Genomic DNA, 12,963 nt, shown 5'->3' with positions numbered 1-12,963 from the left:
GGCAGAGCCATAATCTGCTCCCCACACGTCCCTGCAATGGGCACCGGTTCCTTGGGCAGGGATGGGCAGGGGGTGAATCATGGCTCTGCTCCACCTCCCTGCCCTGCAATCCCAGCTCTGCCTGCCCATCCTGCTCCCTGATGCAACCCCCCACCTGCCCAGCCAAGTGCACCCTGCCAGCACCCCCGGCACATGGCACCAGGTCAGCACCTCTCCCCCCACACAGCCTACAACAGCTCGCTGAAACGTAAGTGGCCCAAATAATTGCCCACCCCTGCTCTAGAGGAACTTAGGCTAAGGTTTGTGTCTTGTTGCTTAAAGATAAGAATAAGAAAAAACTTTTTTTTGGGGGGGGGGCGGGGAAGAGGGAATTAAATAAGAGTGAGTGAGTGAACAAGCAAACGAGTGAGTGACACGTGAGCTGTAGTGTTTTCCAGGCAATGAAACCACACCTGATCTTTGCCAAAAGGCTCTATTAAAGAACAATTAACAGAAGAAAGCAGCTTGCCAGGAAATTACATGTCTCCTCAAGGCAAAATTTCACCCTTACTTTGTGAAAGAGCTGGAGAGGAGTCCAATGAAGGCGACGGTTGCACCTGAGGCTGCCGTTGCTCTGCAGCCAATCCGGTCAGTGAAGATACTCACAATGGGAGAGCAGAAGAATATCATCCCCATGGCCAGGGCTCCAACCCATGCTATAAAAGAGATAAAGGAAGCGAAAGATCAGAAACTGCTTTATAAACCTACATTAGTGAGAGAAAAAACAGTGGGGTAGGGAGGAGGATTTTGTCAGCAGAAGCTAATTTAGAGAGGCCCATCTCTTTAAACATAGCCAGTCCTTACACTCCCCACTCAAAACTGGACATTATCCCTTTAGAGGCATGCTTGCTTGAACTTTCACTGACCTTGCTGGACTTCTCTTGTGGACAGAACCTGTGGACATTTGGTGTAGGGCATGCAGAAGGGATATGTGTTTAAGTTGATGCTGTTTGCTGAGTTTGTATATTCTACAGTAGGGACCTAGATTCCTTGGTATTCATCTAGCTTACCTTGTAGTCTGTATACTCATCTTTCCATCTGATTGAGCTGCTGTGTGCCAGATAATTCTGCATAGACAGATGCAGCCCTTGACCCAGGAGAGGCCCTTACATCTTAGACTGGGGCTTGATATCTCAAGATGCTTACCCCTATATTGTCAGCTATAGCTACAATCCCTTACCACCTGCTTCCTGAAAGGGCCAAAGATTGCTAAACATCCCTGTGTGACAGGAGGATATTTTAAAAAGTAATTTAAGATTTTTTTTTTCATTGCAAAGTTCTTCCCTACTCCATGAGCAGCATGGAACAACAGAGATATTAATTGCAGCAAGCATCGGTTTGAGAAACAAAAGCTAGTAAACAATTCAGTACTTTCAAATGACAGGAACTGGACATCAATGAGAAATAAAAAACAGAGACATGGCAACACTTAAAAGAGTGCAGTCCAAGCTGTGTAGAGTGACACTGGCATAGTCCAAGGGCAATCAGAGAGAACACACACATCACAGAACTGTTCTTACTGACTAGCATTGTACCACTGTTGTGCTCTAAAATTATATATGCAATGTTACCTTGCCTTGCACAAGTAAATGTGCTGTATGTGCATATAGCTAGGTTAGAAACATGTACAAAGTTGTTACCACAGAAGTCCGACATACATGGTTTTGTAGAGAAAGGTATAACCCAAAGTCCATTCATGTCTGTAGGAGCCTTTCTGGTGATTTCAAGACACTTTGGAACCATGATCAGCAGAAACTTAAGCCTATTCTGAACAGGTTAATTCCCCCCAACTCTCTCCTCTTTTTACCTACAGCAACTATTGTTTTTTTCCAAAAGGCATTTGTTGCTTAAAGAATGATTTGGGGCCTGATTGCCATGAACTTTTAAAAAGGTCTCTTCAACCTGTCACAACTTTGAAGAGTAGATTTAGAAAAGCAATAGGTTAAAATACAATCTCTGTCTGTCATTGCTGATGAGGACCAAACAGGAAATGCACCACAGAATGAATACATTACACCTTGACTGGGAAGGTCTCCTGGTTTAAAGCACTGAGTTCTGAGGAAGGAAGGAAGGAAGGAAGGGTAAAGATGAGAAGAATAATTACTCTGCAGTAAGTCAATGGCCAGGTCACAAATTATGTCATAAAGAAGCGAGATGGCAAAGTGAAGCACTCAGAACAGCAAATCAGCTTGGCTTCCATGTGAAACTGAAACAGGATACAGTTTTTTTTTCCTTGATTCCATGCTATGTCTTTGGAAGCACTCCACCTCATCCAGTGCCCAGGTTTGATTACGCACAATGCCCAAGACAGTTGTTTTGTAACTTCAGGTCTTGGGTGCTGACTGCGTGGTGCCTTTTTCAGCACTTGGTCACAGCAAAAACCTTGCTGCAGTCGCTGCCCATCGAATGGGGAAAGAAATCTGTCAGGATCATTGTCAGGATGATCATGGCAGAAAAAGGACCTTGGCTTGCAAAACTGGGGTAGTTCCATTTTCTTCAACAAATCCACACTTGCTCGCATCAGCCAAGGATATGACTTGGTAGATACATCAGGCTGAAAAAAATAAGGTCATGAAGACCTTATCAGCAATATATCCTGACCTCCAAGAGTTGCCCTTTGCAATATTAATATACTTAATGGATTTGGCTAGCTGTTTTTCTACAGAGAGAAACAGACATTCTGCGATGTTGAACTGTTTTATTGATCAAACAGGATATGAATACTTTTTCTTGAATATCTGGACTCATTAAGTACTTAAAATTGTATGCCTTCTTATGTATCTGCCCTGACATGCTAGGATAATTCATCTAGCGCTGATATGGCAATAGCTACCTACTTCTTGACTGCTTGTAATAAAGCATGTTTTAAAATTACTGCAGGATCTCTCATCTATAATCACAGCGTGCAGGAGTGGAATTAAATTTCTGCATAGCTGGTCTCAGCTTCCCAGGGTGTGCAATTCTCAGTGCTTGGCTCTAGAGTATAATGACTGAAGTAGCAACATGACCATTCAGGAAACAAAACCTTCCTCACATACAGCAAATGGTCCCAGTTACATTGCAAGGCAGACTTCAGCAAATACTCAGTATGGAAAGTTTTTTTTTGTTGCTGTTCTGCAAACCTTTTCATCTGGATGTACAATTAAGACCCAGTGCAATTGGTCCTTTGAGAGCCATGTGTGCTTCAGAACATAGCCATGTCCCTATTGAAAGAAAATCCTTCCCACATAACAGCATCTTCTGTCCTCTTTCCCCCCCAAAAAACCCTCCAAAGAGGTCACTCTCGGGGCAGAGCAGAGTTAATCTTTCCAAATGAATTACAGGTTTTCAAGAACTAACTTATTCAAAAGCTTTTCAGTAAATTGAGATTGGAGCAAAAAAGTAGAGAATAACTGAAGCACAGCAGGAGTTATCTGGGACACACTTTAGTTTGAATGTATTCCCATTTGACCGCAGAACAAAACAAAACAAAATTAAAATGGGGGGGAGGAGAGGGGGCAGTTGGAGAGACTCTCTCTACAGCCAATTTTCTTGGTTATAAACATAGTGCAATAAAAGTACTTCATTAGATGACATCCTTCCAAAGAGCTGTCCAAAACAACTGCTAGAGGGAGTGGAGGATGGGAGAAGAGCCAAAATGCAAAAGGCTCATGAAGTTGGATAATATATTTTCAGAAATATTTCTTCTACTGCAGTACAATATTAAATGCCCCCATCATGTGTGAAGTCTGTTATTTTTAGGAAATTTACTTTAAAGAAACATGGAAATGCAAGCACACACCAGGTGTTACATTTTACAAGACAGATTCTGACCTAAATTACTCTGAATTTAGACATGAGTAGCTGGTATCCAAAGCTGCCTCCAAAATTTGTATTTGCATGGATGGAAGAGACCAAAAACCTCAGTCTGGAAGTTTGGTACCATCTTTGTTGAAATTCTAAAATTTCTGCTTTGTGAAGGAAGTGCTGGCCAATTAAAAATGTATATTAAATTCATTAAAAAAATCCCTTGTCATATATTACTTCACCTTAGAGAAACACCTTATTGTAAGTGATGAACACAGAATGCTCTGGTAAAAATCATCCAGATAAAATTAGAAATAAAAAATAGTTATTGTTTCTAGAAATCTATTTGTCTTCAAGGTTCTTTACAAAATTGACTAACAAAACCTAACAGTTACTTTGAAAAAGAGGGAAGGATTATTGCTACCATCATTTCATAGACATGGCATATGAAGGAGAATGAGGTTAAGTGTCTTGCCCAATGACGCAGCTAGGGCAAGAGAACAAATCTACTGGCTCCCACAGCTATGCTCTGACCTCTTTAGTTGTGTGCCAGTATTAAAAAAAAAAAAAAAATCAGGGCATCTGGGTTAATAGTTCATTCTTATTTTTTACTTTAAAATGAGTACTATGCTTAAGAGTGAGGGAACAGATCTGATGTCTCTCTTGTGACAGCAGCAATTGAACTCAAGACTGCTGCTGCTCCTGTCAGCAATAAGTGCTGATTTTACCTTGACAGGTCCAAGAAGAGGTCAGAAGAGAAGCACAGCGAAAGGTCCAAGGAAATGAAAAGATTTGAGAGAGTACCCAGAACTGAGATAGCAAAAATATGACTGTAAGGCAGGGTACTGATGCCTAGACTTGCTCTCATTTTGGGGTTGACTGGACAGGTATGAACACTGAAGGAGCCAAGCAGAATTGGCTTTTGGAAATGTAGAATTAAAACTTCCCAAAGAATTCTCTGTTATGGTTCTCTGGGACACTGCAGCCTGGAAATACCAGCCTCTATGGGCCCAGTAAAACATTTACTGAGAGACCTGTTATTGATATTAATGGGAAAAGAATGGGGTTCCATTAGCTTGCTGTACAGGACAGCATCCTACCTGGCATCTCTCAAGGAACTTAGCAAAGCAAAAGCATGACACAAAGCTCATTGGAAGTCAAGGGGAGTCTTGCTTTGGACTCCAGTGGATTTTCAATTGGGTCTTCAGTTCCAATCCCAGACATAACCCAACCTCCACTCTCCCTTTCAAACATTTGCCACGTCAGCTATGTAATCCATAGGTTGGCAACATGGCAATGTATAGCTCACAGGCTGCATGTAGACTGCAGAGTCACTGAATCCGGCCCATGGAGTTGAAGGTCACTGAATCTGGCCCATGGAGTTGAAGGTCTTTGCCCACAACCATGCTGTCACTGCTTCTCCTAGAGTGTTTCACCTTCCCACCCCACAAACTGCGTGCTTCCAGCTGGTGGGGGACTGAACTATGGCTGGAGAGCTGCAAATTTGATCTGCACTGATGCCTCCTGCTCTCCCTCTTCCCCCACACCTCCCAGCTGCAGTGCAGGTACAGCTGGAGGCTGCCCAGGCCTGGTGCAGCTCTCTGCCCCATGTACCAATGCCACTGCCTCTTCTCTCTGCTCCCCTCCCCGTAACTGCAATGCAGACACAGCTTCCAGCCAGGGGGCGCTGTACCAGGCAGCTTCCAGCTGTGCCCATACTGCAGCTGGAAGGTGGGGTGGGGTGGGGAGGGCAGCAGAGAGAAGCAGTGGTAGCATGGATGCAGTTTTCAACTCCCCCAGCCCTGCTGCAGCCCCCAATGGCTGAGCCTGCATGCAGCTGGGTGAAAGGGAGGGGCTGGAGGAGCAATGGTGGTGTGGGTGCAGCTCCCAGCTGTCTGCTTCAGCACAGGTGCAGGGAAAGCCCTCCTGGCACTCACATACCACCAAAGCCACCTCAGACCGAAGCTGACTCGTTCCAGCCCACAGCTTCTTAAAGGTTGCAGACCACTGATGTAACCTATTTAAAACAAAAGGATGCCCACAACAGTCATACTGATAACACGCTCTGATCAACTGGAGTTTAAAGCATGCTGTAGAAAATTCAGACAAAATCCCATTTAAGACTAGACTGGAATTAATTTAAGTATATTACAAAATCTGGATAGGAATTGGGTTAAGACTGGATTAATCTCAAGACATTTCAAGTTCAAACATTTACTGGAATGAACATTAAGTGGGTTTATTTTGGAGTCAGCTTTCACAGTGTGGGAGGGGGTGAAAGCACCATCAGTTCTCAATTTGGTATCTTCCAAGTTCAAAAGGCAGAACTGGGATCGATCGCATGCTATTTCTGAAGACAGCTTGCCAAAATAGCAGACAGAACAATACTCTGTTGTTGGACATGCGCTCCCTTTCGTAGCGGTGTCAAGACCCCCATGCCACCTGGATGACAAAGGAAGGTTCAGTATGTTAAACCATGTTGTGCGTGTCACCTGGCACTTCACGTGTAGCGCAACAATACTGCTGAATGTGGGTTTCATATGCCGGGAAGTGAGTTAATTTAAAAATAAATGTTTATAGCTTGCTCCTTCTGCAGTGCTGGTCATCAGGCCAAGACTATGATTTCCAATTGAAAATTTTGTGTCAGAGCTCTGCTCATCACCATCCCTGCAGGACAATGTCTTAAATCACCAGGAAATAATATCACTGTGTGCATGAACACACGCGCACGCACACACACACACACACATTTTGGTCAAATATTTCCTTCAGAACAGCCTCATTTTTTTTTTCAATGCAGGGAGTGGGAGTCTGGAGAGACATGATTTAAGATTTTTTAGCACCTGATATTGGTCATACTTCAATGGGCACAGCTTCACTGTCACTAACTGCCAGCTGGAGGTTGAATGTCACTGGCATCAACTAACAAATGAAGCAAAATCATGTCGGCACACCATCACCCAACTGCCATGACAGCCTCTGCTAGAGGATAATAAAACAGCAGCCAGGCAGGGCAACTCTCACTAAAGATTATCGATCACAGAGTTATTTTAAATTGTATCTTCCTAAAATGACTGCTGCTTTACCTAAGCCTGCTTGTCAAGACCAGCAGAAACTACCCGCAGAGTGAAAGAAAAGAGCAGCCTGTGCGAATCGCTGATTCAAAAGTGTTGGCTGAAGACGCAAAATCACAGTCCCAACTTTTGCCAAGACAGGCAGGATGTTCTTAAAGTGAGGATTTAGAGAGTGAACAGCAATTTGCCCAGATGCAATCCATACAGCAGTGCAGAAAAAAGTCATGTCCATTCCTGCCCTCCCCCCGGCCCCCATCCCACCCCGGCGTCCCTCTCCACCGCAAATAGGATGGTAACGTGGCTGCCAAGGGGACAATCACAGCTTCCTCACAGCTCCTCCCTACCTAACAACCAACAGGAACGGGTGGAGCCCCCAAAACAATACAACTTCCCACAACACTGTGGGGGAGGAGAAGATGGTAGAATAACTGCAGTGGGCATCTGAATAAAGTTCACAGGGAGAGATACAGGATAGGCAGGCAGTGCTAGTGCCAACCCTGTCCCCCATGTGATTTGGAGGACCTCTTTCAGAGTAAGCTTAGTCTATCAGGGAGAGTTTGATCATGGCTGGGACACCAGTTGTTTCTAACACACAAGCCAGGGGAATTCCTGGACCAAAATTTTTCCTGCACCTGAAAACAGAGGTGGATTTCTCCGTATGTGATGCAGAGAAGTGACAAGTCCTTCTAACCATCTATTCCATAAGGGAGATAATGCAACAATGTGTTTATTGCCTGATTTATGGACTCAGCTCAATCAGGCTTTCAATAATATAAAACAGCTCTGGCTTTCAGAAACTGAGCTGCAAAAGGCAGAGCACAAGACTAGCAAGTTGCACAACAGAAAATCACCCTTGAATGAGGATAAAACACAAAAGGGAAAAAATGTAATCACTTAGAAGGATCCAAATTCCCTCTGGTATTTAGCTCATTGTTTTTCTGAATGTTTTAAAAACATCATTAAAATCATACCGTAGGGTATAGTAAATTTAGCCTATTTATTCCTTACAAATTAATCTCCAGAGAAACAAAGGGAAAGGACGCTCATCTCAGCTCTGCAGTTTCCCAGCGGCCCAAAAACCACAATATGGATTGCACAAGAACTGGTTGATGACTTCAGATCCTGTCTTAGGCTTTGTCCTCAGTAGGAAGTTTTTACTAAGATTTCCCACAGCTGCTACTGGTGCTACCAGGAGCAGGTGTAGTAGTAAGATATAGATGCTGGCAGCTGCCAACAGTTTCATGCCCTAGTTCTGCTCTGTTCAGTTAGATGACAGTGCTTGAAGTCCAGCAATCCATATTGGTTCTCAACACAGTGGCTCTTCAGTTGAGCTGGTGAAAGCAACAACGGGAAATTTAAAGGAAAGAAGAGTAGACGAGACAACGACTTAAATATAAGAAACGATCCATACTGTAATGAGGGGAGTAGGTTCAGAACACTACTATAAAGGTGGGTCTTGTCACTCAAGTAGGTAATCATAAGCACTTTCATTTAAATATGGTTGCACGTTCACAGCTACTTGGTGGCCTGGCATGAAATGAATTGGTGGAAATCTGTCTACTTTCTAGCAGACTACAAACTCAGGCCAGCATGAAACAGCAGCTCAATCTTAACTAGAATAGGATTTCCTTTCTCAATGTAGAGATGGATCTGATGTGTAAAGCATGGGCCTGTATCCAAACTTCTATCAAGTTCAGGAGTACTCAGGTGTGGACTTTTAGTGTGGATCCATTTTTATCTCAGTGTGATTTGAAAATTGTGATTTCTTTCCCAAAAACAGAACAAACAGAATAAATTGGAAAGGACTGGAAAGGAAAGGCTGATGATAGCATGTGTGGAAAAGGTTAGCTGAGGGGGGGCACAGACAGGTGGCAACGAAATTACATCAATGATGTAAAGAAAGGGCAAGGCCCAGCTTATGTAAAACTGGGTACTTCATCTCTGGAGCAACCAACTTCAGTGGAGAATTAACCCCGAGAGAATCAGGAGTAAGAGACTACCAGTGGAAGTTGTACTGATTTAGGTTTCTTTTTTTCACATCTCGGGTAGCAGTTTGCCTTTAAACAAACAGTTGTTTCCAGGTCCTCTAACACTTAGTGGTAAGACACTAAAAGAGGCAGCTACTGTGTAAGCTCCCCATTCCTGATTCTGAAGTAATTTACATTGGTACATCATCCGGACACATGTACATTATTCACCCCAGCAGATGGAGAAATGCTAACTTAGTTTTCTACAGCAGAACTCTCTCTGGCGTTCTGTTGAGTGGCTTTCAGTTTTGCTGGACTAGATGAACGCAGTTAAATCTGAAGGGGCCAACAGGAAACAGGAACGGGGGGGGCGGGGGGGGAAAAGGACTGACAATCTTCTACATCTGATAAACCGGAAGCCTGAATAATTTAATTAACCCAGAGTGCAAGCAGGCAGAAAAGTGCAACTTGGAAAAGGGGGCTGCAGGGAGCAGGGAACAGGGGAAGGGGAGCATGGAAGCTGCACAAGCTCAGGTGATATTATACCGGAGAGGGACACGTGGCTTCTGACCCAAACATCCTCAGTGCAAGATAACACATAGATGCCAAAAAGTGGGCATGGCTATGGAAAAGGTGGTAGGTTTTCGCTAAGAAAAAGTGATGCTAAAAGAGGCTTGGCAAAACACAAAATAAATTAGTATGAATTAGATTTGAAGCTAGAAAAAAAGAGTGGAGCTGCCAATTCACACTATGGGCCTCACTAGCACATGCTAAATGCATCTACTCTGAAGTTTGCTGTGTTACTATCAACAATTTGTGCACTGCAGGGAGATGTCCACAAAAGACAGTAGCTCTTTCTCCATTTCTAACTTCCAGTGTGGATATGAAAGTCTTAAACACATGAGTATCTAGGATGCAGTCACCATCTGTTTGTCCAGTGCTACCATCTCCTTCTCCTTGCTAGTCATGATAGTCACCTACGAGATACTTAACACTTGCATGCCCATTATACATGGTTTTACTTCACTGACCTTTGCCTTTGAACTAATAACGCTTTACAGATCAGCTAAGAGAGTAACTCCACAGACAGCACTGCTCTGATTGAGTCTAGGCATATTTCCTCCCTTGCTCCACTTATTTTAGGCACTTGCACAGTCCCATGACCACAGTATCTGATAACCTCAAAATCTTTATTGCATCTGTCCTCCACATCCCCTGGGTGAAGAAGCATGATTAGCCCCATTTTAGAGGGGGAACTGAGACACAGTGACTGATCTGGCCAAGGTCCTACTGAAAAGACTAGTTGAACCAGGCTCTCCAGTCCCAGACTAGCACCATATCCTCCAGGCCAAGCCACCCCTCCTCTCTAATTTTGTCCTTTTCCATACAGGTGTATTTGAGAGGAGAAAGCAGCATTTGTTACAGCTAACTCGGCTGCCCCCAGGACTTAAAATGAGATTTTTCAAGTGCATTTCTGGTTACATACTAGTCAAACTTGCTTGGCTCAAGACCAGTGTATTTCCCTGCCCCTCTTGTGACTCTTCCCCCACCTGTCCTTGAATACCATCAAAGACTCCCTTATCTTCTAGCAATCATTCAGTACACAGGGGATGTTTAACCCTGGGTACCTTCCTAAATTTACCTAAGCCATGTACTTTTACCTAGTAGATATTAACCAGCATTCATGCTGCAATTTCAACACAAAAGTGCACAATGCAGATTGACAGATATGTAATAACTTATTAGCTATATCTTTAGCAATCAGGACACCAGGTGGCCTGAGAGCCAACACAACTTTGCACTTCAGGCCTGGGAAAGTGAAGTGTCAGTACTAAATGAATCATAATTGTTTTGTTAACAACAACTGCCAAACTGACCACCCTCTGGGTGGGAATCCTAGCAGATGTTTCACCTTGCTCCCACTGAAAGCATTGCTGTAATAGTTTTTTGTCCTTCCTTGGGTCATTTGCCCTCCCACAGAAGGAAAAGAGGGAATGCTTGTAGGGCCCAGGGCCCTGCTGAGGTCGCTAAGAGTTCTCCCATGAACTCCAGTACAGACTGGATGAGGCCCTATAAAACTAGGGTTTGTACTAGTCAGATCCAAGTAAAGACAGGATGAAAGAGGTCCACCTGAGCCTAACAGTTGGTTGGGCTAGTGTGGTTAAGGCAAAACACTTCCATAGCCACTGGCATGCAAAGGAGTGATGCAGGAATCATTGTCTCTGGCAGCCTTCGACTCCCAGCCTGAATAACCAGGTGCCCATTTACAGTGGGGCTGACTGGGCTAGAACGCAAGCCCCTGGAGCTGTGCAATAAGATGTGTGAATTGCCCTGCCGCCACACTCCAGTACTTTGTGACCAAAAGGAGGCTTAGCTTGCCTGAATCTCAACTTCAAGCACTCCACGCAGAGGAGGTCCCATTGTGCTGTCTTCCTCGCAATGGGACAGTGACTCTATGCATGATACAGGAAAAGTCAACTCTCAGGGACTCGAGCACGTCACCAATTACAGCCTAAAAGGTTCACACATGTAACAACTTAACGTGTGTTCCTTGTATGGCACACAGATAAAGGCAAAGTCCCCAAGATCAAGGATCCCATTTAACAATGTACTTGTAACTTGGACCATCTGCCATTTTAAACTTGGACTTCAACATTACAAATGCAACATGCCTGTTTCTTGCACCTTGGTGCTTCCCCTGTGAAAATAGGCTTGTCAGTTTTTCCTTCTGAATTCCCTCTATTCAATACTGTAGGTTTGAGGTTTCTAGCACCGTGGAGGCAAGTTTTTAAATAGTAAAAAATACACACCCCAACCCTGCCCCTCCACACTGCCCACCCACAGCAGTCTTTAAGTATCATGACAAAACCATTCAGCCAAGACTTTCTAAGCCCTCAAAATCCCTCTCTACAGAGTTTCAAATAGCCTTTATGTAGAATAAATTATTTGGCAAAAACTGTTTGCTCACTAGATCCAACCTCACCCTCATGCCCCAGAGACAAGGCAGCAACCCACCAAGTACCAGAGCAACTCTGAGGGCCATAGTTGAACCTCAGGAGTACAAGCCTCATGAGTACAGGAAGGAAAGTTCAACTTATCTTTTAGATCCACATTCATCTACCCCCAAACAAGCTTCCCTTTCTTAAAACCACAGCCAAGGTGCCCCATTTTCTGAATATCTGGGAAGCTAGTTGTAGTTATACTAGACACTATAGATCGTTAACATTCATTGTGTTAAAAACCACCACAAACCGATTTGGCTTAATTTCCCCTTGCAGCAGTGACTCCACTCTGTAACCTTCTTCCCTGTTAACTTGTCAACCCTTGTTGTTCTGCTGAGGAATGAACACAGCCCGAAGCCTGCTGCAAATCAGCATGAGGCCAAGTAGGTCTAAGGAACTATTTCAATGCCCCATTCTTCATGGTATTACAGACTATTAGGGAAGAATGTGAAAGCCAAAGGAGTGTTAATGCACCAGAGGCTTTGGCCCCAATCTTCAGTACATGTTCTTGGAAAACACAGGGAGAAAAAACATACAAAGAATTAAACTGCTTCCCAGAAGGTAAATGCAAAGTGAGCCCATCAAACATATGATAAAAATGGACAGCCTCTCCCGTGCTTCCCCTGTCTCAAGAGCCTTCTGATTTGGAGCTAAGGAGGATTTCAGAATTTTTAAACCCGAAGCTGCGCTTTGATTCCTAGAACATCATATTCCCTCCTGTCTGAGCTCCCTCCCTCCAAGGATGCAGGCAATAATTAAAGACAACTCTAAACCAACTATCCTAGTTTGGAATTTATTGCTTCAACAGCAGGATGCAGTGTAAAACGCATGTAATAAAATACGAGGGAGCTCCTTTCCTTTTCTTGTTTTGGGCAAATGCTGCTCTCTCTGAACATCCCCATCTCCTCAGGAAGGAGAGCTTGTTCTACGGCTGCCATTTCAATGTATTTTAAAATCACTAAGCAAAGGATACCAGCTGATGTGAAAAATAAGTCCCAATGTTTCATAGTTTCATAGTTAGTAGGGTTGGAAGGGACCTGAGCAGATCATCAAGTCCAACCCCCTGCCATGGCAGGAAAGAGTACTGGGGTCAAA

At 43.9% G+C, this 12,963-nt stretch overlaps 1 protein-coding gene across 1 annotated transcript in view; it reads right to left on the bottom strand.

Moving 5' to 3' along the window:
* SLC16A2 (solute carrier family 16 member 2) overlaps positions 1-12,963 on the bottom strand; it is a gene marked incomplete at its 5' end in the record, with an annotated part of 85,736 nt that overhangs the window by 11,676 nt on the left and 61,097 nt on the right. The window contains one exon of the mRNA XM_019540460.1: positions 551-695. Coding sequence (XP_019396005.1) covers positions 551-695 — 145 coding nt within the window. The remainder of the gene's footprint in view (positions 1-550; positions 696-12,963) is intronic.

This window comes from Crocodylus porosus, unplaced genomic scaffold (assembly GCF_001723895.1).
Source record: "Crocodylus porosus isolate Cpor-Errol unplaced genomic scaffold, CroPor_comp1, whole genome shotgun sequence".
NCBI lineage: Eukaryota > Metazoa > Chordata > Crocodylia > Crocodylidae > Crocodylus > Crocodylus porosus.
The sequence above is the reverse complement of the archived record's forward strand: the minus strand, read 5'-3'. Positions and strand labels throughout refer to the sequence as shown.